Genomic DNA, 26,128 nt, shown 5'->3' on the forward strand with positions numbered 1-26,128 from the left:
TGACAGGTTGATTTTTACCATTTTTTGTGTGACCTTCTGTGAAGTATTTTGTGGACATTGGTATCATTTATGAAGCCAGAAAAAAGCTAAAAAGCCTTTATCATTGCATTGGAAAAGGATGACGAAGACAAAGAACATATAAACACAAGACACAGGACATTCACTGAGGATAAAAATGCAATAAATGAAATTATTTAGGGTGCTCCGATCTATTGACAACTGATTGTTATTGGAAGACATTTGTTCTAAATAGTTTAATAGGTGGTCTCTATAAAGGTCAATCAGAAAAGCCGATCACGGGGCGTTGGTGGCTTAGTGGTAGAGCAGGCACCCCATATATAAGGCTGTTGCAGCAGCGGCCCGGGTTCGAGTCCAGCCTGTGGCCCTTTGTTGCATGTCATCCCCCTCTCTCGCTCTCCCCCTTTCACACTTGGCTGTCCTATACATTAAAGGCAAAAATGCCCAAAAACATATCTTAAAAAAAAAAAAAGCCGATCAGATGAAGCCAGGTAGTTTGTCTACTCACCGCAAAAATGGCGTTGCTGGTCTGTCAATTCTACCAGATGTCTGGAATAAAGTATCTCTCAGCGTTACAAGGGGTCGGAGTTGGAGTTTACTTTTACTATGCCACTATAGAGCATCACATAGAAAAATGTGTGTTGCTCACATGTGGCTCCTCTAACCTGTTAATATGGATGCCAACATGAAAAGCAATAAGATCCGCAATGCACAGGTGCTGGCCTTGGTGTCAAGCCCCAGAATTTAGCACAGTATTCTTTTAAAGCTTTTTGATACTGGGTAGGGCCGACATACTTTGGCTAGTGCCTAATGGCACTGTTTTCCAATACCTAGCCCTACCAAGCGCCAGAACACACTCTGGCACAAACTAGACTGTTAGTAAATTAAGAGTGCTGTTGCAATGTACCTTTTCGTTATTCAGAGCACCATACTCCCGTAATTCATATAGAACTCTATTTTTTCGAACAACAGGGCTCTCTTTTAAGTGTAGAGCGTCAGATTGGCGTTTTGAATGCTAATATTAGTCCTGGAGCAGCTGACAGTGTTGCCAAGCAGAGAAAAGCCTAGGCCCTAAGCTGGCATACAACTTTCATATATTCATAGATGACAAATTCTTCCTGACAGGTTCCTAATTTTGTTTTTCCTGTTCTCCAGATCCCCCTAAAAGCGAGCCTCTTCCCCAGGCAGTCCCGGGCAACGCCCCTGGTAACGCTCCGGTGCCTGTGATGAGCGTGATTCCTCCTCCACTGAATGTTATTCACCATCACTACCCCATGCAGGGCCCGCGAGGACCCCTGCCGGTCAGCTTGCAGCCTGCAGCACCATATGCCATGCCTCCTCAGGTCCCTGTGCACCTCCATCCTGCTGTACCACTGCTTCAGGTCCCTGCTGTTGGTGCTCAGGGCCTCCCACCCCCTCCCCCACCACCGCCACCCATGCATCAAGGCAGCCAGACAGCAGCAGCTCAGCCTGATGGCTACACAATGCCGGTATGGTATATTTGGACTTTGACACTTAATCCTATAACCTCCTCAGTACAAGTCCTGTCTGAGTGTGTACATCCATTAGCATTTAAAGAGGCTAAAGTTAAAAGAATAAAAAAATGAAATACACATGTACTGTTCTTAGGCAGCCTTCCCACAATCCTTATTCTCTGGTTTGCCCTAGATGGCGAGTACAATGGTGGGTTATGGGAAACCTGGCCTTCTTCCTATCCCAACCAAAGCTGGTGTTGCTGCGGTGACCCATGGCCAGCCGGCACCCAGCCAGGTGCTGCCATCCTCCACAACTCAGCCCAGCCAGCATAACAAGGCTCAGGCTGACAGCTCCAAAAAAGAAAAGGTAACCTGCTGCCACTGGTCGACCTGTCGCTCTGTCACAAAACATCTTTTAGGGGTTTTGTTTGTCCATTTCTGTCATTTTGTTTGCAGTAATCTGATTTCTTCTTTCTGCTTTAGAAACAACAGATCCAAGAAAGAGCTATAAATGAAGTGAAGACAGCCATCAAACCCTATTACCAAAAGAAGGAAATCACGAAGGAGGAGTATAAGGAGATTGTCCGCAAAGCGGTAGAGAAGGTAAACACTTCTTGCTTTGAGAATATGACACCAATAGCTTCTTTGCATATGATGTCATACCTGGAGGGAAAGACTACCAACAGACTACTACAGCTGTTCCAATCGATCATATTGAGTAAAAAATAAAGGCCACTTTAAGTTAATTCAAACAGTGTGTAGATTTATCACTTCCTGCCCTTCATCTGAATTTTGCGCGTCATAAGAGTCGCATGGTTTCAAACAACTTATGGACTGTTTGCTTAGCCCCGCCCCTCCTTAGTTACTGATGCTATGCCTGTTAAGCCTTCTCACCAGGTGATGATTGATGCAGAAGTCATGGAAAACAAACAGCACTGTCTTTCTATTCAGTGTAGAATTACTTTGTACAAGTATTATAAGTGTGATATAAAAAAAGTAAGTTCAGACATACTTTCATACTTGTGGATTTTCAGTGTGTTTTACTTTTACAAAAGACAAGGCTACCTGATGTGTTTTGCAAACGCATTGGCCTAAATACATGAGACACGGACACAGAATGACATGTTTGCCGAAGCAAACCCGTAGCAGAGCGCGTCCATCACGCTCGATAAAGCTGCTACATTGGCCCAAAAGTCACACATTCTTCTTTATTTTTACACAGATGGTCTTTTTTTCTCTGCAAATGGCTCCACGGCCCTCCAATGGATAAAACTACATAGAACTGTGTAAATAAACAAGTACAATCTGTTTTACAATGATTAACATAAATACCTCATTGTACCAGATGCAGTGCAGCAGAACAACCTTGTGTGTGTTTGTACATTTCACATTAAAATTAATCAAATCAATACATCCTGTAGTTAAAATGATCCTGGTAATTAATTGAGTGCCAGTTAATGTACCAGTAGTCCATGCTTCCAAACCCTGCACAACACTTGGTAAAACTCAATATGCCCACAGGGGCTGGCACACAACCACACACTACAAAGAATAAAAAAAAATAACCCTGCTTTGTGATGCGTTGCATCCATGTATCCATCCATGTATTAGACTAAAAGACCACCTTGGCTCACGTGTTTGGCTGGTGTTGCTGAGGTATAAACATCACCAAATCGAATAAAGAGCAGAGTGGAGCTGTTAATGTTAGAGTAAACTCTGATAGCATGCAGGACAGGCTCTTCACACAGTGGGAGAATGCTACATAATGGACGTGCTAGTCGTAAACAGCACTTTCCTTTCAGTGTGGCCTGTAACTCCACAAAATAATGTAGTTAATGATGTGCTTTGTGCTTTGAAGAAAAGGGCTGTCCACATCAAGAATGATAACTATACTTCAGTCAGGAGCACTCCCATCATAGATTTAACCATATATTCTGACAAATGGAAATACAGTTATGCCTGGCGCTGAGGGCTCCACTCTAAAGATGCTCCCTGGACCAGACATGCAAACCAAAACAGGAAGTGCAATTCAGAAAACCACACTGGCTCTACAAGAACAAGACATAACATACCCTTTTAACCTTAAAGCCATGTTAGGACTCTGAATAAGGAAAGTAGAGGCTTTGGTGGAGAAGGCAAAACTTTGCCACCACCAGCAACAGTGGTGTGTGGCAGCATTGGTGTAGCAGGGATCAGTGAGTATGGGTACGTCCCAAGTCTCTTATTTTATACTGCTAACTCCTAACTCCTTACTTGAACCGGAAGTTGTTCAAGCTCCTTCGTGCAAGACTGTCATGTTGTAATTAAGTTTATTTCATTCACAACCCATTGTAGTGTTCAGCGGACTGTCTGTGATGCGTGGCTGTTAAATGTGCAGCTGCTCGAGTGATACAACACCACGCACACACACATACACAAACACAAACGTTTGCCCATCATTAATTGTCCAGCAGGTCATGTGAGTGGAATAATGTTTAATAGGCTGTAGGTAATATTAATTATTAATATTAATATTAATTATTATTACTTTCATTAATGTTGTTGTAAGCTACTGTCATTACCGTCTGTCCTGCATCTCTCTCTGTCTCTGTCTCTGTCTCTCTCTCTGTCTCTCTTTCTGTCTCATACGGATTACTCTTAATTTATTATGTTGATCTGTTCTGTACGACATCTATTGCACGTCTTTCTGTCCTGGACAAGGGATCCCTCCTCGTGCTCTTCCTGAGGTTTCTACAGTTTTTTCCCCGTTAAAGGGGTTTTTTGCGGAGTTTTTCCTTATCCGCTGCGAGGGTCCTAAGGACAGAGGGATGCCGTATGCTGTAAAGCCCTGTGAGGCAAATTGTGATTTGTGATATTGGGCTTTATAAATAAAATTGAATTGATTGAGGTAGACTGACAGGTCTGATGTCTTATTCACTCAGCAGCTGACTTGTTACGGCTTTGATCAGTGAATATAATGTGACTTGGGATGTACGCCAAACGCTGGCTCCGTTATGCAGCAGATCCTGCTGTGCCGCCCATAGGTGCCGCTGTCATCAGAATAGGACGTCGCTTTACATGACGCTTCAGAGTAAGGCCGTCTCATGTCTCTTATCAGCAATCCTCGCTCCTCACTCCTAACTCCTGGCTCCTTAAATGTTTTCCTAAGTGGGAGGGACTAAACAGTTAGGTAAGGTGGCTAGGTTAGGTGGTTAGCAGTAATTTCAAAGGACTTGGGACGTACCCTCTGAGGTGATATTTAAATGGACTGCCTTGTTATGAGAAGGATTAGAAGCAATGATCCAATCAGCTGGGGGTGTATGACTTTCGTGTCTTCCATGAACTAATGTAAAGCTTAATGAATCTCTCTGTAAATCTGCTCTGAAAACAATGGCGCCAAGCACTGATTGCGCACTCCAGCTGTGTCTTAGGAAAATGGATATTGATGACCTGTTACTGCTGTAAGGCTATCTTGTCTCTCGTCTCCGTTAGTAACAAAACCCTAAGCATTTGTGTTTTTTCCGTCAGGTGTGTCACAGCAAGAGTGGTGAGGTGAACTCCAGTAAGGTGGCCAACCTGGTGAAGGCCTACGTGGACAAATACAAGCACGCCCGCAAGAAATAAAAACCCCGCCCTGCTGCTGGCGAGGCGATGCCCTCACAGACCCATTCAGCTGCTCAAGTGCAATTTCCTCTAGCTGGAATTTGGCCTCCAAACTGAAAGACAACGGAGAGCCGACATTTTCTTTTTTTTGATATCTCTACCTTTTATTGAATGATGAAGATTTTTTTCTATAGATTTTCATATTTTGTTAGAAAAAGAATTACCCAATCAGAAAATTGTAATGCAAGAGCCCTTTATTTTGCATAGGTCATGTGACTTGGGGAACTACTGTAAAGAGCACAGGGTTGCGTGGGGGTGGGGTGGGGGGGTTGGGGACGGCTGATATTAAAGATGCAACGCTCAGTGAATGACGTCAGCTCATGTAGTGGAGAGTCTCTCCCAGGGTGCCAGCTGGTACGATTAATTTCTCCTAAATGGCATCCTGATCGCATAGCTTATTATTATTATTAATTGAATATTGTCAATGTTCTTTTTTAAAATATTATATAATATTTCAGATGAAAGCCTAGTTTAAAAAACAGTGCATTGCCTTTATTAATCTCTGTGGCCCAAGTAAGGGCTGAAATCTGATGAGTGTGATTGTAATCAGGGCCCTGATTGGTTGAGGAGATGCTAAGTGGGATGGCCAATCAGCAGTGAGTTTGCTGGCAAGGCGCAGGTCCCAGGGGGGCAGATCAAGTGAAATTAACCCCACCCCCTGCCTGAATGTGTAATAAATGTCAATGGGTGAACATGAACTGTGCAAAGTATCCAGAGAGTAGTGAAATAAATTAGCTGCTTCCTGATCTGCTGTGTGTTTGTCAAGAGGCTTCACATGGAGGAAGGAAACGCCTCCATTTTAGACTTTAATGATGGAAGTGTTTCCTTCTTCAGAGGGTTTGTTTTAATTTCTTCTCCATCTTTGTTTCTGTGATGTGTCTTCTCTACACTTCCAAAAAAAAATCTCCTTTGAAACAATGGGTAGTATTGTGATGTTGTCTTTCTTTGGAAATGACTACCAGACATCGAGTGAAAAGCTTTCATGAGTTGGAGGTACAGTAGGTTGGAGCGCTGCTCTATAATATAATATTACAGTTAGATACAGACACGTAAAAGAAAATTAACCAAACTTGGTCACTCAGGGGCAATGCAACAACCTGTAAACAACACTGACATCACATCAGTTGCGATGTATGGAAGCTCATTTCTGCCATTGTAATGAACAAAACATCCCAGTCTTAATAATGTGAAACTTAATCAAAATAATAAGAAGCTTTTTAAAGATAATGACTATGTCAAAATAAAGAGATAATATTTCAAAATTAGTTTCTAGAATAAGCAAATCAAAATGTTGTCTTGCTTTCTCATAAAATGACATAGCATCTCACAATAATAACTTGGTATCCTATAAATAATGACTTAATATATCAAAAATAGTGCTTTATCTCAAGATAATGAGAAGCTTTCTTAGAAGTATGACTAAGTATATCAGAAATAAAGACTCATCTTAAAATGATGTCTTGGTATCTCAAAGTAATGAGCAAGTATCTCAAAATAAGCTTAAAAAATTTGAAACTCAAAATAATGACTCGCTTTCTCAAAATGACAGTATTTCAAAATAGTGAGAAACTTTCAAATCTTACTTAAAAATCTCTAATTAATGAAAAATCATAGTTAAATTATTTTGAGTTAAGTCATTTTCAGAAAGTGTCATTTCAAGATACTAACTCATTATTTTAACCCTGTAAGACCCAGATATAGAAAAAAATGAGTAAATTTTTTTTGACCTCAGATATTGTTTTAGGAGGCCTCTGATGTAGAAATCAAAGAGTTTTCAATTTTTTTTTACATTTTAGTACGTTTTTAGGGAAATGTAAATTTGCAACGCTGGGCATAGTTGGGAGCAGAACTTCTGTGTTTGTACTCACTTTGTCTGAACAGATATACAGAACATTTAAGTATTCATTTGCAGGGTTGATTGCTTACTTAGCCCCATAACAGTATATATCATGAGTAATAATTACACAACAATCATAGTTTTATGAATAAGCATTTATAAATAAAAATATTGGAAGAAAATATATTTACAAAACTGTCACTTTCAATGTGGTTTACTACATTCAAACAATACTGTCTGGCTGGCCTATTATGCTCTCTACTTAAAAGGAACACATGCATCCCCCCAGAGCACTTACAGGTTCACATTCAAGACCATTCGCACCTGTCCCTGAACAATGCAACAGGCATTGCATCGTTAAATTCATGGGCTAAAGAGATACTGTTGGTCCACTGATCCCAATTAAGGTGATAAAAACCTTTGGATGATGGCAAATACATTCAGTTTCTTATTTTCATTTTCAAGACCATATCACATTACATACAGTAACAGAAGGATGGCACACAGCGTGGCCAAAGTACAACCAATGTTACTCAAACAGAGGAAGAACGTTCTTTAGACAAAACACCCAGTTAACAGATGACTTTAGATGGACGGTTCAAATAATACTTTGGCTAATACCTTTCTCTGGAAGTCATTAAGCTTCATTCTCACATTCAAACTGAATATGAAACTCATGTCCCACACCATCATCATCATCATCATCACCATCACAGAGGTTACAGATCCTCTGGTTTCTGTCCAGCCCGTCACATCTTCACTGACTTCAGGACTTCTGGTGTTATTTACTCTAAAGTTACAAACAGCCTTTTTTGTTTTCATGCCACAGATCCTTCTCCAGTTTAAACTCTCGTTTAAATATATATTATATACCACATGATGTCACACTGCTGAGCTCACTTTACCACTTTTGTATTAGCCTCTGTTCATCAGTTAGTTTGAACCAGCTGATGTTGTTACACTTTGGTGTAGTGATGGGCAAAGCAGTTCTTTAGATGTTACTGAATCACTAAAGGAACACATGCATCCCCCCAGAGCACTTACAGGTTCACATTCAAGACCATTTGCACCTGTCCCTGAACAATGCAACAGGCATCCCCCCAACAAATCCAGAACATTCAGAACCCATTTTTCTATCTCCTAATGCTACAAACTGCTGCTTGGGCAACACTGAGAAAAATAGCTCAGGATCATTTAGAAGTTGAAAAAACAAACAAAAAACTACAAAGATACAGGGAGTTTCAAATACTGCTATAGATTCTGGAGTTTCAAATACCCCATACAATTTATTCATGTGTTTAATTATGGTCTAAGCTAAACTAAGTAAAAATTTAACAGAAAAGCACATTTAGAGCTTCGTTACAATGAATCATCTAATAGTTTAAATTTCTACTATATTTTTTTTCAATTTGTGACCATGTGAGAAGTGCAGTGACCTTATGTAATGTGTAAGGAAGCACAGGCTATTCTGACTACCACACTGACCCAACATTGTAGAATTACAACATAGACATAACAAGCTATAAATCAAATTTGATGAATGTTTTCCAAAATAACTAAATATGTACATGTTCTAGACATTGTAATAAACACAAAAAAATATTTAAGGAATTTTACTTACTTTAATCCTGACAAATCCAGTCATGCAAAAAAAGGAGATGAGCTCAACGGGAAGTTTGCAGGTAGAGTGAGTTCATGGCCAGATGACCAGACCTATAAACACTTGTTCTATCCAATAGCATTGTGAGGACAAACAATAGGACCATTAACTATGTAAATGTGGTCTTGAGAAAAAAAAAAACATTTGCAGGCCTTTTTTTAGAATTGTTAAAAGTGATGTTGTAAATTTGCAACAGTGGGTTTTACAGGGTTAATGAAGTTTCTCATTATTTTAATGAAGTTTCTCATTATTTTGAGATACTTAGTCATTGTAATGATGACTCAGGATCTTTTTCCATCACACTGGCAGAACTAGGCGTCCATAGCTAAGTTATAGCAAACCTGTCAGCAAACATATTACTGACACACCCAGCAGTTACAAAGCAACACTTTCCATGTGGAGTTGTGTTTTGACCAGTCGGTGAGTTCAGGCTCTAGTGTCCACTCTTTTCTCTCTCTTTTAGCTCTGTTTTTGGTCTCAACTCCTTAGAGCAGGGGTCTGTTAGCTCAAAGAGAGATAGAGTAGGAAACCCCTACTACATATATTGTATAAAACTCAGTTGTACCTGAGATAACTAAAAGATTTCATGTCTTCTCTAATTTGCATTTGCCTGTAGCTGCTAACTCAACAGCAGTTGTAGCATGGCTAGGTGCGTTAGCTTACTTGCACCGCTTGTTTCTGAGGTGGACGGTGTGTCAGAATCTGTTGCTTGAAGAGGCACAAAACAATTCATAATAGCCCTCAAGAATGTCCGTACGCGTGACATAAAACAGTTAATTAGCCAATATGTAAAAAGGGGGCCGCACAGTCATTTAGCATTTAGCATTTAGCTAGCTCACATGATATGGACTCATGACTAACAGTCTATTATTAATATTGAGTACTGTTGATTCAACGGGTTTCATTAATAGGCCAGTTTTTCTTTTCTAATAATATGTTGGAGCATGTTAATGTTTATTTTCAGACACATTTTAATTTCTGTTAGAAATTTTTAAAAAAAAATTTAAATTGGTACTCAAATTTTAGAGGTAATTTGGCGGCCCCTGTGCGGCAACTCTGTGGACCCCCAGTTGAAGACTCAGGCCTTCGAGACATACCTTGTTCTTTAGCTGCTTAATGCTCCGCTGTGTTCTAGTCTTTTACTGGTAGCAGGTAGCATACAGCAGGTTTTTGGAAGTTCTCTGAAAACAGTGGCATGCTGCGGCTGAAACCAACACCTTGAGACCTGTGAGACTGGAACCAAACCGGTAAAGCTGTGGGTTAGATGGCTAAACAATCAGCTAAAACTCAGTACAAAGTGCATGATGTCAGCAATGTCAGCAATCAACACATGCTTCGTCACAGACCAGACTGTTGGTAGTGTAGACAGGTGTTTTCTATTGACCTGGCTGATTAAACCTCAGGTTGACAGTGGGTGAAGCTGTACTGGAAAATAAGTATTGTCTTTTTTCACTGGAGATATTTTGACACTTTGAAGAAATATAAAATAAGTGATGGATGAATTCAATTTAGCTACTTCAGTTTTAGGGTCCTGGTGTTGTTTGTGCAGGCTCACTGTCAGAACAGGACAGAGCCATTATTAATGTTACTAGTAACACCTGTGCTTTTCCTGCTATTAGAAAAAATACCCATGTTGAAAGTGTAATTTGTCCTGCTCAGCAAAGCTAACTTGAGAGTTTGGGAGATGTTAGTCAACCAAAAGAGATCTAATCAGCTGGTCAATTAAAATCGCCTGTGCAGGTCTACCATGGTTGTGCAGTGCATGGCCTTTTAAAGCACTAGAGATTAAATATGGTTTGATATCTCAGAGAAGTCAATAAAAAAATACCATAAAACCTCAATTAATAGCCCAGGCTATTATTTGCTTAAATCACTGAAATCAACAGGCCTGTATTTGGGACAGTCCTTTAAATCCCTTTCACACAAAACTGTTGCTCAGCAAAGATCAGGAGATACAATCAAATTGTTTATTTAAACCAGTTTGAATATTATTTGGAATATGAATTACTTACAGGGTAATTGAGGATTGGACACACAATTTTAGGTAGCTAACAACCCAGTTTTATACATTTGAAGAACTTCTATAAAATACTTATAAAATAAAATATATATAAAAAATAGATTAAATTAAATAAAAAAAAAAAAAACTTCTCCTTGGCAACCAGATCAGGCGTCTCATTGAGACAGGCCTGAATCTGTCTGGCTTTTAATTGCAGTTTTACAGTAAATAAATGAGCTTCAGGCTACCAGTGGACCTTGTGATGAGAAGGTTTAGTCAACTGCATCCAAGGTCAGGAACCATAGCCTATTTCGGGCTCATTTACTGGCTTGAACTTGTTAAGTTGTACATGAGCTGAAAAGTTGGTCAGTGTGTATCTTTCTGGCATATCTTATCCTGTTAAAGTTCACAAAATAACCCTATCTTATATCAGAGCTGTACAAATATTGAATCTGTGTGGGATAAAAAGGTTAAATGGATTTGTCTCCAGCTGTGGAGTGTCCTGTTTTGACCACTAGGGAGCAGCGTTGTCAAGAGAAAAGTGAAGTTCATCCCAGGAGGAAATGCTTGGTTTTAATTTATCACTAAAGTCATGCTTGAAGCAATTCCCTGTCAGTCTGCAATTAGAGAATAAATACCACCCCACCATAATGACACTGCCTCTCATTATTGCCTATATTTATTATATATATTCAGAAAAATGTAGAATTCATGAGTTATTACTCTGAAAAAAAGAAAAAGTAAAGGAGAAGAAAAATGACAGAGGGTTTCCTAAGCATGCAGAATGTATGTGTCTTTAGTATCTTTGAAATATTATATCAGTGTGGACGTTTAATACAGGATGCACAAAGCCATTTTAAGAAGAAACTGAAAAGCATTTCCCTTAAAAAACAATTTATTGCTAAGGCCCTCTAGTGGCCTCGCTGAGGTGGACTGTAATTCAGACAGCCATCTGACTAGACATTTCAAACTGCGTGACGGTGGACCTGGTTTAACGTGACTGGGTGACCTCCAGATCAGTTTTCACCTCGTTGTACTCATAAACCATGTTAACAAACTCTGCTCAGACTAAAATAAGCTGACCAGAACAAAATGAACACCAAGGACATGTTATAGTTTATGGTCTTTGCAGTGCCTCTGTGTACAGTATGGATACTTTATGATCAGTTTGTCTTTAGTAAATTTTACTAATAGGTTTTTACACTAATATATATGTTAATGGGTCTACGGATGTGTTCAGGGAGAAATAATAATTGTTTTCCTTCACCAACTATACTGTTCATACTTTTAAAATAAAATTTGTACTGTATTTGTCATAAATGAGGTCCCCTAGTGGCCTGTATTGTGTTTTGCAGGCATTCTGACAACAGTCTGACCAGACATTTGAAGGTCCGACAGTCGTAACTGACTCATAAACTACATTAACAAACTTCTCAGACAAAGAAAGGCTGACACAGGACACAAAGAACACAAACATGTAATAGATTATCTTTGATTTTTAATTGGACATTATTTACAGGATATACATAGTGTTTCATTGAAACAAGAGTGTAACACTGGTGGGCAAAGCCCTCTTTGCTCCTGAGGTCAAGAGATGGCTGATGTACTCTCCAACCAAGATGTGCATAAAGAACATTTCACTGATTCTGGTTTGTGTTCAGGGGCCAAAAAGGAAACAAGACTGCTGCCGCTGGTATCAGTGGCTTCCACACGTAACACAGTTTTCACAGAATCAACACAGTAGGATAATTCAGTCAGTCTTAACAGAGATGAACAGTTAAAGCTCCTGCGTATTGGAGCCAATTCAATATCACAAATTCACCAGCTTGGGGTTTTTCACTTTTGTTTTACAGCTCCAATGCATTATTGTAAAAAAAAAAAAAAGGAAGTTCAAACAAAACAAAGCGTATATACAGTTGAACTCAATAGATATATATACATATATATATACATACAATATTATATAAATATAGTAAAATAGATTAAATTACATTGATTTCACGGTCTTCCATAAATAGATGTTGGACAATAACAGTATGGTGACGTGTTAAGTTAGTGTTGGAAGCACAGTGCACCGTCAGATGACAGGTTCACGACTCAACCGGAAAGAAGTCCGTGTCAAGCTATCAAGTTCTTCATTGTGAATCATTACCAAAGCAGAAAACTGCGCAACTGTACGCAAAAACACTCAGAGACAGATTCTCTCCTTAGCTTTGTTGTTGTTTGGTTGTCGGTGTTCAAGAGCACACCTGACTTCTAGTTTTTAGTTGTTTTTTTTTGCAAGTTTAACAGGTACATTACAACCACAGCATGTGGTCAGATTCAAAGTATTCTCCCATAAAGAAAAACATTTTAAGTTTCTCCCTCCCCTGAATGGGGAGGTGGAGCTGGAGTCTGGGTGGGCTCCAGCTCCTAAAGCAGTAGTGTCGTCGCTGCACACGCTATTCCAACAAGATCTTCAGCAGGTTATAAAGAGTAAATACAGTTTCAAGAGGGGTCTCTTGAGAATACTCTGCAGCTCCCAGTGTTGGGTTTGAAAAGGCAGGTTCTGTTGATTTATATTGTTTTACAAGGAAAGCTGACACTATAAGCAAGGTCACATAGCCTTGGTACGAATACTGAAAAGGCGGTGTAGTAGGCCTCGCCTGTGAAAACTTATATCTGTTTTTTTTTTCCACAAGTGTGCTGAACAGTAAGTGCTTTTCAATATACAAAGATGCTTTACAAATACATTTTTGGCAAAGTAAAAAAGGAAAAAAAAAATCAACAACAACAAATGTTGGAAGGAACTTCATCGTCCTTGAGGAGGATGAACTTTCAAGTGTGTTACCTCTCCTCAATGTTTGGGAGATTCGCGTACGTTACTCAGCAGGATTTGTTGTCGCTGAGCTCTAAGGTCACAGCCACACTCACGCACACATGACACCATACCTGAGTGTAAGCTGCATTTTGAACTCTACCACTATGTCATCTCTGATTTGAGGCACCTTCAAATATTTGTTTTCAGCTGTACCGTAACTACAAAAGAACGATAAAAATAAAAAAACGAGCAAAAAATGACGATGAAAAAAAGTTACAATAAAAAGAGGAAAAACAAGTAAAACACCATCTTTGTGGCCTATAAAAGCGTACTGTACAATGTTCGATACATTCTCTTGGAATGGCATGGTTTGTTGCTCAGGAAGTCAAAGCCGAGCATCAAGTGAGTTCTTGTGTTTTTTCTTCTTTTACAATAAGTTTCGTTGGTTTTGTTGGTTGCGCAATCGTAAGCAGTCTAGCGCCGAGAGCCTCCTCTCTCCTCGGCAGGCTGCAGCAGCAGAGGCGGAGCTTTAGTGTCCGTCAGGGTGTGTGTCTGGGCTGGCTGAGGTGTTGTGGATCCAGTCCAGGACAATGAGGCTCATGCTGCCGATCATGACCAAGAAGCCTAACAGAAGGAAGGCGGTGGCCTGTAGAGAAGAAACATTTCACATTAGTTAACACATTCACCCTCACAGACTTTTAGACGGAACTCGACAGTATGTGAATTCTGTAACTAGCTTTCTTGCCAAGAGTTTGATGAGGAGATCAATGTCATTCTCTTCTCTTTAGGTCCGATATGAGATGTTTAGCTTAGCTTAGCATGAGGAATTTGTACAGATTAAACAAAGCTAAAACATGTTAATCAGCTAGCCTGAGAGATACTAGGTAGATTTTGCCCAACGTTTTCAGTATGTATGCTAAGCTAACAGGCTGCTAGCTACATCTTCATGCTGATCAAACAAATATGGAAGAGGTGTCAGTCTCTGATCTAACTCTAACAAAATGTTGCACTATTGCGTCAAAAGTCTAAAAAGCTTAGAAATGGCAGTAGATGTAAGAACTAACTCCTTACCCCGATCTTTTGCATGGACTTCATGGACTCCTTCTTGACCAGTTTGATGTAGAAAGCCGAGGGCAGGATGAAGATGAGCATGGCAGCAGCAGAGGCACCTGCGTGAGGGAAGACATTTGGCATGTCAGTCACATTTTGTATTTGTAGATGCTTTCATAGCATTATCACACACATTAACACACAGACACCCACCGATGAAGCCAAAGATGTCCCTGATGGTGGGCACAAAGATGACCAGGGCGTTGGTGCCGGCCAGCAGGACCATGGTGATGATGGTGTGGCGGATCCAGCTGAAGTCCTTAGAGGCGCACAGGAGCTGGTTGACGGAGGTGCGAATCTACGCAGAGAGAGACAGATGGAGAGGTTATTCTACGTGACCCACTAACACACTGCAGTGATAATAAGATTAGCTGGATCCTTTTGACACTTACAGGGAAAAGCACCACAGGGACGGTGAGGGTGACGGCGGTCAGAACAGCCAGACGGACGATCAGCAGGATCACATCAGCCTTGTAGATCTTGGAGTAGGTGTGCAGCAGCTCAGGCTCCACATGCACTGTGTAAAGAGACAGCAGAGACACTTTAGACCTGAAGCCCATGTCACAAATGCACATTTATAAAGAAATGCATTAGGATCAAGTTAAAAGTTTGCCTCAGTAGAAACGAAGCTGGCAAACCCCGACAAACGTCACTGTGATTTCTCAATCTCTACTTGGCCTGGCTCAAACTGTGCACCGCCCCACATCAGGCTCTGTCCTGCCACAATGGTTTTGAGGAAGTCTTTCTCCCTATCAAACTCTTACATAACCAGTTTGATGTTCCAGGAACATCTTTGTACTTTCACTCAGATGTTCCTGCCATGACAAACACGAACACAAACATGGTGGTGCGCTGATCAGCTGCGGCAGGTGGGTTTTTTCACACTCTTACGTAACAGGCCTTGAGTCCTGTGCATTTTGCTCCATTGGGGAAAGTCACTATTTAATTTGGACCTGGAAGCGTCTTCTCTTAACTTTGTATGATCGATCCCCTCCGACAATGACTATCTAGGACGTTGACCGCTTGTGAACCAACACTGACACCATTAACTCTTTGTTGCTTTCTAGTCATCTGTCCCTGAAAAGTTTTGGCATGGTTTTGGTGCCATAGTGATGCCAAATTTCAGGTGGATTACGGAATCAACTACATGCCAAAACTGTCCTAGCGTAGCAATAATTAAAAAAAAAAAATCACACATAAGGGGAAAATATCAAAAGATCAAATTTGCACATATTGTTTTGGGGGGAGGGGTAGGGAGCCAAATGTGCTTCATCCGGCACTGAGGTTATATATTCATGCCTTTAGTTTTTCACCTGTCCAAGAGACTCACCGTTGAAGGTCAGATATCCGAAAAGAGCGGCCAGCAGGTACATGATGAACATAGCCAGGAAGGACACATTAGCAACGCCCTGCATCTTTTGGCGGGAGCGGCTGTTTTGGCGGGAGAAGACAGGATGTTTTAGTTTTCATGTAAATGTGAGATAAACTCATGAGGTTCAAACATGATAAGAAAGCAGCTGCGGTTTGTAGTCTGGGTGATTAAATAAAGGAAGCAGTGTGCACTCACTCTTTAAGCTCCTCGTACATGGGCAGGATGGCAGGGTGGCACACGAAGGCGAAGGTCAGGATGGGAACAGCGTAGACCGTCTAGAAAAAAACGACAACAAATTCAACATTTACGCACAAATATTTCACAAGATTTTTGTTTTTCTTCCAAAATCAAATCTTTCAGATGTTTTGTGTCTAAAAGAGATTCACCTGAGAGTTGAAGACAAAGTATTTCGGCGTGCAAGCGTCCTCGCTGTAGTCCACAGCAGTGGTGTTCAGGTGTGACAGGGTGGTGTTCAGCACTTTGCTTATTGTTTCGTTCAGAGCGTTGACGTCCTCAGGGAGAGGGCACGGTATCTGGAACTTCTTGATGATCACCTGGAGGACAAGAAAGCATATTTTAGCCAAAATTAGCCGATGTCTTGGGGCTGATATATAGTAGATCTTTAATTGTGTCTAATGTTGTTTGTTGAACAGTTGAACAAGAGCCTGACTGAAACCTCATCACTGTGAGAACTCAGTGGAAAAAAAACAATATGTGAAACCAGATCTTAACAGATAACGATGTTGCAACCGTTGTACGTGTTTCCTTAAGTTGAAGTGTTAACTGACTCCAGTATTTCCAAGTAAGTAAATGTGCTTGGGAGGGAGGGGAGCACCGGATTCCAAAACTGTTTCCTTGCGCAACAGGCTGGCTCATGTGCCAAAGACGGTGTGCAGGAAATACTTCTGTGTTTTGTGTGTGATGAGGAAGCAGGTGGGTTTTACTCACCACAATCAGAAAGAACACCATACAGAGCAGGGACAGCCCACTGGTGTAACCAAGGTAACCTGAGGGGGGGGGCAAAACAGAAACATGAGCAACTGTTTTCTTGTTTGTTTGTTTTTTTTACCATTTGTTTCTATTTAAAAGATGCAGAAAGCTCATGTGCTCTCGTTTTATGACTTCACTCTGAGTTGTAGACATTGTGAGACTTGATGAAATCTTGCACACATGTGCAAGTGTGTCATGCGCCCTGACCAACTCTGTGTAGAAATCCATCCGATTTTATAACACAGACACACACACACGCTGCTTACTTACCCAAGTTCCTGAGCAGTGACAGGGGCAGGATAATGACAAGCGTCACCAGCAGCACGAGGTAATCACCGTTAGTGTACCATTCTCTAAAACACAAAAGGACAGAACAAGGACATGTTAGTCATACTGTTCAAGTCTTTATTTAGTTTTATCACTATGTAAATGTCATATTAAAGGGGCATTCCACCTTTTTTTGCTTCCTGTTTTTATATAGATTCGATACATTTTACAAAGTTCAGAACAGGTGGGCTATTTTCAATGTTTGCAAGCTTTACTGTGTAATGTAAATGATACATCATAAATACTTTGACATTTATTCTCCCATGCATACTCTCCTAATTTTAACATCAGAACAACTTCAAATCTTCAAAGTATCATTTTACCCTGCATAGAAACAAAAATATTATAACATATTTATTTAATTTTATTCAGGAATGGTTGGCAGTATAAAAGATTAGAAAATAAGTTTTATTTTTGTCATCTTTTTTAAGACACACCAATATTTTTGACATGTATATTTTGTCTTTGTTTCAGGCTTACTTCAGGTTTTACAGTATGTATATATAAGGTAGCTTTGATCACATATGCAGTCATCTTTTTCCGAGCTGAAGCCAGCAGCAACCTAATTAGCACTAAAATCGACTACTCTGTGCAGAAAGCATCGCATTAAATCCACTTCTCTGTCACAACTCTCTTTTACATCTTCAGGCCTGATCAAACCTCTCCAACATCTGCATGTCAGCTGACACAAACCAGCCTGTGCGGGATGACTGCATCGCTCCCAGAAATAGATTTAACAAAGCAGCACTTAGGAGCCTGACCACATCAATTTTTTAAACTTGAAGCGAGGTCGCAGTGAGCTCATGCCGCGCTCCGTCTCCATGCGGCACCGGCTGCATCTTCTAAAAGGGCTCTTTGAAGGGCTGCTTGGATAGACTGAGCACTGTCCGTCCCTTTAAAATGTCCAGCCCCCCCCCTCCACTTTCCCGTCCAACAGAGGGACAAAGACGCTGCTTCCCCTTCTCCACCGCTCAGCACTTCAAAAACAACTGGCAGCCATTTTGCTGGATGTGGCACTTCACCTCGAGTGGTTCTGCCAGGCCTTACTGCTTCTCTAACACCTTATTAGTGTGTGTGCGTTTGGGTATGTGTGTACTAGAACACACCGTTTTCCACCAGTATTATATACCAGTATGGAATTCTGACCCCGGGAGTACCCCTTTTGGGAAGACTGTATTGACATTTGGTTAATAGTTATGGCAGATAAACCGCTGAAATGGTCTGATGATCAGATCTGAATCCCTACCAAAATCTATAGCTGCTGGCTGGAGGCCGATCTGGCCGATCAACTCACCAGTTTCTTGGAAATCTTGTCAGAATTGTTGGAGAGTTCAGAACCTCCATTAGAGGGTCATCAAACTTTATTTTGATTCACACTGGGATTTTTTTGTACTTCTAATGTAAATAAGGTGCCATAGTGCATTGAAAGGTATCAAATAGAGCCTGTTTATCAATTAAGTGCCAGGAGCTGACCCCCCCTGACAGAAGTCCAGGCTACGTGCCGAATGTCCTCAAATTCTAGAAGTGCCCCTGTGTTCACCTGACCAGTGCAGAGCTGCTGCAACTGGCCCCTGGCCTCCTGTCATTTTCAAAAGTAGCCCCCAGGCAAAGCAAGTTGAGTTTCCCTTCCCTAGATGATTTATCTTATTAGGATGCTGAAAATTAAAGCTACCCCATGGACTTTTTGACCACTAGTAGTGCTGTGGAGCAATGTTTTTATGAGGTGGACCCTGTTATATAAACATAACTTTTGTTTGTTTTCAGGAAAACTCAACAGGGTGCCTTTAAAACAGTCAGTTCAGCCACACCACTTAAAACACACTGCTGTTTTCCACTTTCCAAGACCTGCACATGGTCAAATGTATTTTCTGGGTCTGAAGCTAATAAAATATTTGGTCACTCACCCATTGCTGTTTCCCATAAAAGACTGAATGACGATGGGCAGCTCGTATTTGACGATGTAGAGGTAGCTTGACATGGCTGTGAGGACAAAAACAGCAGTTAGTTTATTTCCCTGTAAAATAAGCCAAGTCATGCCCATGTGAGGAACTCCATTACAGAAATAGTGATGTCTAATATTTGGCGAGGGGCTGAGTTGCTCCAGCGGATAAAAAAAAGTTCGACACATGCTTGTAGAATGACTCAAGTTTTTACTGGAAGCGACTCTACATTCCAGGAAAGGAAGAAAAAAAATGTTTCCACTGAGCCAGGATTTCTGTTTTCCCTCATTTTTTTCCAATGCAGTCAGTTTAGACACAGAGGGACAGTGTTGTAGCTCGTGGAATAAACACAGGGTGGATAAATGTGGAAAAGTAGTTCAATTATAGTTGTGTAACACTCCTGAAAAGAAACAATTCTTTGCTGTTAAAATGCCACAGTCTCTCACCTCCAATGTTCTGCATGGTGATGGAGCAGGAAGCGGCGAGTTTCCCCGGCATCCCGAAGGCTTTGTAACCCAGCTGCTCGTACACCAGTGCACCTTAGGAGAAGAAATGCACAAAGACAGGAAGATTTAGCATCCAAATAAAACAAAAAACATCAAGGAGCCAGTTTGGGGACATGACTATCTGACAGACTCACCTCCTTCGTTGGCAGTCTTCAGCAGCAAGTGGACAGAATACAAGGAGAAGATGGCGACGGCCACGAGGAGAATCCTGTGAACAGATGAAACGGATCTTTAGCTGAATGTTGACAGAAATTACACGGCAAAACAGCAAAATCGATGACTAACAGCTCCTGGTCGATGTGAAAATGCTTCGCTGTTACATGTTTCAATCTTTAGAATGAACACTTGTATTGAACAAGGGGATTTTAAGGCCAATTTGACAATGACATTTAGTTAATGTGAAAGTCAGACACTCCTCTGCTGGAAGTGCAGAAGATGTCCTACACCGATGTCCACTTGTAATGACGCAAATCGGATGTCTTATGGGAGAACCTGTCAGCAGGACAAGATGATTTCATACATTTCTGCTTGTCTTAAGAACTTGAAGTTTGTCAAGATACTGATATTCCTTTCAATTAAAACAGGAAAAATGCCACTGAAAAAAATCCAATGACATTTTCTGCTTTAAAGAAAGTGTCAGCACTCAGAGAACTGTGACCCTGATGTGACAAAAAACTGCATTTGCTCACATTTTGTCAGCCTGATCAGCAAAGACCCTGAATGCAGCATCAGTCTACAAGGGCTATGAATCACGAGCTGCAGGGCCGCAGAGAACAAAAGGTTTCCCCTGCACGGGATCCTCTTAGCACCCTTGGGATGCTGCCAAGCCAGCAATATGTACCTGTGTATTAATAGTCCAGGTGAAAATTAATCTCCAGACCATTTGAGAAGCCTGTACAGTGTTTCCTCCTAGCATATGACCATCCAGCTGCTTTAAGCCTCTGGCTGGCTGCTCGCCTCCCCGCCTTCATATCTAATCGCTTTAAACGCTGCAACTCAACAAATATATGCTTTGGATGACCTTTTATAGCGAGTCAGTTTGTTCTGCAGGAGCTTACTTAACTTCAAGTGCTGATGTGAAGAGCTCCAGACAGCGTTACGAAATCCAAACAGACATGCTATCGTCCAATCATAAAGAGGTTCTGGTAACTTCCTGCAGATGCACGGCTCTGACTGGTCAGGAGCGGGCTGACAGTGAGCCACACCGTGCTCCATTCATGATCTCGTGGGAGCGTACGTTGGCTCTCAGTTTATGTAACTCTTTACAGGATTAACTCAGCTAAGCTGCTTCTGCTGCCACTCCCTGTGTTTGTAAACTGACATACAACTGCCATTTAGTGGCACCCAAAGTGATCTAGTCACCCACTGTGAGTATACACATTCATGTTCTGACAGTGTTACAGGAAAAAGACACTTGACTGGTTTTTCTTGAGCTGGTTTCTACCTCCTGAGTGTGTCAGCTTGTGTCTCAGAGACTGGAAATAAAAGGCTCAGAGATGTAGACACCGAGACCTGACACACTATTGACAAATGAAGGAATTCAGATAACAACTGACATGAAAGCAGTTTAAAATTCCTCACATAAGCTGCAAAAATGTTAACAATTTTTAGGTATTGTGGTCTGAAATTGCTCCGGATGACCAGTAGGGGGAGCTCTCATGAACACAAACGATTTATCTCAAGGAGAGCTATAAATTTTTTCCCACTAAAATCAGTTTTATCTTCTGCAACCATGATAACAAGTACTTAAACTAGAGTGATGGGCATTTGTAAACTTTCAATATGAGTGTAATCTGTTGCTCAGGGTCGAGTGGCTGCAGAGCAAACACACACCCACACACCCACTGCAGCCAGGGGGGATGCGGAGGCTCAGAACATCATGACCTGCAACCTTGACACTAAAGACAAAACCACACCTGCTCCTATTTGCCTCAGCTGGGTCCAGATCATAAAACAAAACCGTGCCCACGCTAACTTGTGGTTTCCCTTCACTGTACACCTCAACCTCAACTGTGTGGTTACCTCAAGTTTCTACCTGTCTTTGATGCCTGCAGTTGGTTTTGTCTTGGTATTACCACCTTCTACCCTCCCTTTCAAAATGAGGACAGTAAGTGATAAAAACTTACACAAACAGGGCGATGCCAGTGTTGGCCATAGCGTAGGACAGACCCAGGATGCCACTGCCCATGATGGCGTTGCCCAGGTTGAAGACGGACATGCCAAAGGAAGCATTGCCCTGGTGCTGTAGGGAAATTAATAATTCACAGTTAGGGAATTCGAAAAACATGACACGTGTGATCAAAGATAATAAATATGCTGAAGGATCAGAAAGGCTCTTACATATTCAGTCTCATACTTCTTCTTGCCCAGGTTGTGTTCAGGGAGGAAGTTTTGACTCTCTGCTTCTATGTCAGAGTATTGGCTTTAAAAGAGAAGAGAGGGCTTTAGAAAATGTGTGCACAGGGGGAACAGTTTGTACTTTAAAATATTTTTATTCTAATATAATTTATATATTTTGTAGCCAGTCTCACCCGCCCAGTGGGACCTTCTTGGGACAGTCCTGGTACGTGTACTCGTTGCTGTTGGTGCTGCTGCTGTCGTCCTCAGGAGAGATGTTGAAACGGCTCATCTCAGTTTTGGCAGTAGGCTGTTTCATGCTGTTCATTAAAGAGCAGAAAAAAAATATTTATTTATTTTTGCGCATTTGTAATTTCTGCGTCACGCGCACAGCGCTACTGCATTTTTTTCCGCATTTTTTTTTATTTCCAGTGCGCGTTCACGCTCCCTTGGAATAATCAATATTATAGTGAGCGGAGCGCGCCCCACAGCTCATGAATCTCGGATCATGTGACTTTTCTTTAGCGTGAGGGAGGAGGGAGGGAGAAAGGAGGGGGGAGTGACGCACCAGCAGTGGAAAAATACCAGACCGGCATCCGAGTCCACCCGACATCACCTCAGCCTCGCTGTATAGACGCTGAATGACAAAAAAAAAAAAAAAGCCGCAGTACGCGCCGCTGACTTTGAGCACATTTCCCTCCGAAATCATTTGAAAAGTGTAATGTCAACAGGGTGTGTCCGCGTCTTTATCCTCACCCAGAGCAGCCTTTAATCATTATTGCATCAGACAGAGATGTCAATAAGGCAAAACGTGGATATTATAAATCTGACATTCTGATTTAAAATCATATTTTTATCCTGACTAACTGTTGCGCACATGGAGACCCACACAGAGCGCAAAAGGCGTCATCCCAGATCTCTTTAATTACATTATTTCCTTCGCCGGCTCTGATGGAAACAATGGCACGTGTTGTGCCTTTATGGGCAGATATGGCTCTCCATTTGGCGCAGAGGCTCGCGCTCTGATTCACACTCGCTTTCTAAATAAAGACTTCTTCAGATTAAACACAGAGGAAGATTGACAGTATTTCCTTTTCAACCTGCCTGTGTTTTTGTACCTGTGTGGCCGTGACAGCCGTTTGCCACCCCCAGACACTAGTCCAGCACTGCAGCATCACTGTCACACTGCTTCATTATTTATTTATTTATTTGGAACCAGGGCTGACCTGGTAAGAAATAACGCCTCGGGCCTCTCAGAAAGGACATTTTTGGCTCTTTAGAAAGAGATCCACACAGCTAATATGACAGGAAATAGTTTTAATAGTGACTAATTAGCCCAAAAGAGATGGCAGCGCATCTGATTTTAATTATATAATATTTAAAATGCGTATAAAAGACATATATAGAGGTAGGCTATTTAAAAAGCAAACCAAAAGGTGTGCCAAACAAAAGATTACAATCATCTTTCAAACAGTGCGACGCCAACATCCGGTAATTCTCTAACAGACGGTCGGTAAATGATGAAATGCCGGCATTCTTACCTTGTGAAGATGTGGCAGGATGCCTGTAAAATCCGTTCAGTAAAAACAAAATAGAAGCAGCAAATGTCCGGACGATTTCTTCACCAAATTCAACTGATCCTTGAGTGTATTTAGACTGAATATAAATAAATTTGAAAATGAATGGACAGGCCGATTACAGACAGGGTCTGAGTCAAAATACCAGCTTAACCAGTTCAAGTCAAGAGATAATAAAAGACACTCAGAATAAAACCGTGACGCGTAAAATCACAAGAATTTTAGATTTACGTCTAATTCAAGAAAATTCCCAGAGACGCGATGCGCTCGGAGAGAAAACGCTGTTCTGCTGGAGGAGGGGTGGGGACTCACCCTTTTATAAAGATGAGCATTGCATCAGCCCGGACCTACGGGAAGGAAGGAGGGGGGTGAGACAGAGAGAGTAGCAGGAAGAACGGGGAGGAGCGTTTGGATGGAGGAGGTGGAGACTTTTTACGCACAGGCCGTGACGTGTTTTTGTATACAAACAGAGCAGTGACCTAGAGACTCTCCCCTGGAAAACCACAGGAATCCTCTAGTACAACTTACAATAGATAGTTATCAAAGAATGTCGGTTATATACTACAATAGTACTATTAAAATGTCCTTCAGTATTGTGTAATGTTCCACAGACTCCTGGGATCACTATGAGATCATACAAGGTCACCTAATGATAATTAAAGGACACACTGTAACCCTGTCACATGAGCTCACCCTTTCATTAACACCACCTGCCATGCTCATTTGTCCATGTTCATTTCTATTGTTTTTAACTGGATGTTATGTAACACTAATAATTATTTAAAGAGATTTCAATGACTGGAAACTGCAGATGTGACTGAGAATCACTATGTATGGCGTATAACAGGACACTGCTGTGTTTTATAAAACAGAATGAGGTGAGCCCCCCCGCCGCTGGACAACCTCTGTGGACTAAATTAAGGTGAAGTGGACTCATAGGGTTCTGCTGTCCCTCCACATCAGGCTGTGACCGGAGCTTCAAAGCAGACCTCCCTGTCTGAAGGAGATTACACACAATCACTGTCATGTGATGGCGGCCATCCTGATCCTTATTCATGCTGGTCAGGTGTGTATGTGTGTGTGTGTGGGGGAGAGATGGGGGGGGGAGTGAAGTCTTCCGCTGCTTTGGTTTCCAGTTTAATATTAGTACTGGGATGACTAAAAGCTGTAGTGTGTTCACTGTCAGTGTGAACTTTGACTCCTCAGATATGACAAATATAACACCACCGGCTGATGCAACTGCTGCTAATACTACACCTTACTACTGATACCGGGACTTATTCTGAGTCTGAGAGATACAACACTGCAGCTCTCCTCGCCAGACTACCACTACTACTATACTTGTACTGCTGCAGCTGCTGCTACCACCAGACTGCCACACAGTTCTGCCAAAACAGACTACTTTTACTAATACTAACCACTACACCTACTCAGTTAGCAGTGGCACGTATAAAGACAGCAGTAGTAGCACAAGTAACAGAAGTAGAGTGAGTAAAGGTAGCAGTAGTACAAGTACTCAAAGTACCACATGTAGCAGTGCAAGTAGTAGTCAATGAAGTACTGGAAGTAGTATGAGTAAAGGGAGTAGTAGAGGTGCAAGTACTAGAGGTAGTAGTAAGTAGTACAAGCACCAGCAGTACTACATGCAGTACTACTTGTATTACTGTTACTACTACTACAACTACAAGTAATACTTGTACAAGTACTACTTCTGCTTGCATTGCTACGCGCAGTACCTCTAGTAATGTACTACTTCTGATACATGTACTACTGCTAGTACCTTTCCTCATACTACTTTAGTACTTGTATGTCTACTACTTGCACTAATAGCACTTCTGGTACTTGCACTACTGCTAGCCTACTACCTCTAGTACTTGTAATACTACTACTACACAATTCTTACTACTACTTCTAATACAGTTCTACTGCTATTACTTTCACTACTACATGCAGTACTTGCAGTACTTGTACTACTACTTCTAGTACTTGTACTACTACTTTCTTTACTCATACTACTGATACTTGTATTACTGCTACTACTTCTACTCCCTTTACTCATACTACTTCAAGTACTTGTAGTACTACTACTTCTACTTGCACTCCTACATATAATACTTGTAGTAATTTGCTACTTCTAGTACTTGTACTACTACTTTCTTTACTCATACTACTTCTCATACTTGTACCACTACTACTTCTACTGGTACTATTACATGTAGTGGTTATTGTAATTTACTATTTGTTGTAATTGTACTACAACTACAACCTTGACTCATACTACTTCTTATACCTGTATAATTACTATTTGTATGACTACATGTAGTGTTTCTGGTGCTTGTACTACTCCTACTACCACTAGTGTTTATACAACTGCTGCTACTACTACTCCCTTTACTCATACTACTTCTTCAAGTACTTCTATGGTTACTACTTGCACTGCTATATGTAGTACTTCAAGTACTTGTAGTACTGCTGCTTCTACTTGCACTTATAATTATAGTACCTCTAGTAATTTACTTCTAGTACTTGTACTACAAC

The 26,128-nt window shown here is 41.1% G+C and overlaps 2 protein-coding genes across 2 annotated transcripts in view; one reads left to right on the top strand and one right to left on the bottom strand.

Moving 5' to 3' along the window:
* Positions 1–6,053, top strand: part of scaf11 (SR-related CTD-associated factor 11) — a 29,485-nt gene extending 23,432 nt beyond the window's left edge. The window contains exons 12-15 of the mRNA XM_033614897.2: positions 1,174–1,508; positions 1,687–1,860; positions 1,977–2,096; positions 5,001–6,053. Of these exons, the coding sequence (XP_033470788.2) occupies positions 1,174–1,508; positions 1,687–1,860; positions 1,977–2,096; positions 5,001–5,096 (725 nt within the window). The 3' untranslated portion in view covers positions 5,097–6,053. The remainder of the gene's footprint in view (positions 1–1,173; positions 1,509–1,686; positions 1,861–1,976; positions 2,097–5,000) is intronic.
* A 6,059-nt stretch (positions 6,054–12,112) lies between these two features.
* On the bottom strand, positions 12,113–23,881 carry slc38a2 (solute carrier family 38 member 2). Its single transcript, XM_033614875.2, has 16 exons — positions 23,555–23,881; positions 22,208–22,333; positions 22,017–22,098; positions 21,803–21,918; positions 19,811–19,884; positions 19,617–19,709; positions 19,135–19,210; positions 17,174–17,256; positions 16,862–16,920; positions 16,300–16,467; positions 16,109–16,188; positions 15,872–15,972; positions 14,934–15,058; positions 14,695–14,839; positions 14,503–14,600; positions 12,113–14,077 (listed from the first exon to the last, which is right to left on the bottom strand). Exons 2-16 carry the CDS (start codon positions 22,330–22,332, stop codon positions 13,961–13,963), a joined length of 1,542 nt encoding a protein of 513 aa, XP_033470766.1. The 5' UTR covers position 22,333; positions 23,555–23,881; the 3' UTR covers positions 12,113–13,960.
* Positions 23,882–26,128: the final 2,247 nt, after the last annotated feature.

This window comes from Epinephelus lanceolatus, chromosome 23, assembly GCF_041903045.1.
Source record: "Epinephelus lanceolatus isolate andai-2023 chromosome 23, ASM4190304v1, whole genome shotgun sequence".
Classification (NCBI taxonomy): domain Eukaryota; kingdom Metazoa; phylum Chordata; class Actinopteri; order Perciformes; family Serranidae; genus Epinephelus; species Epinephelus lanceolatus.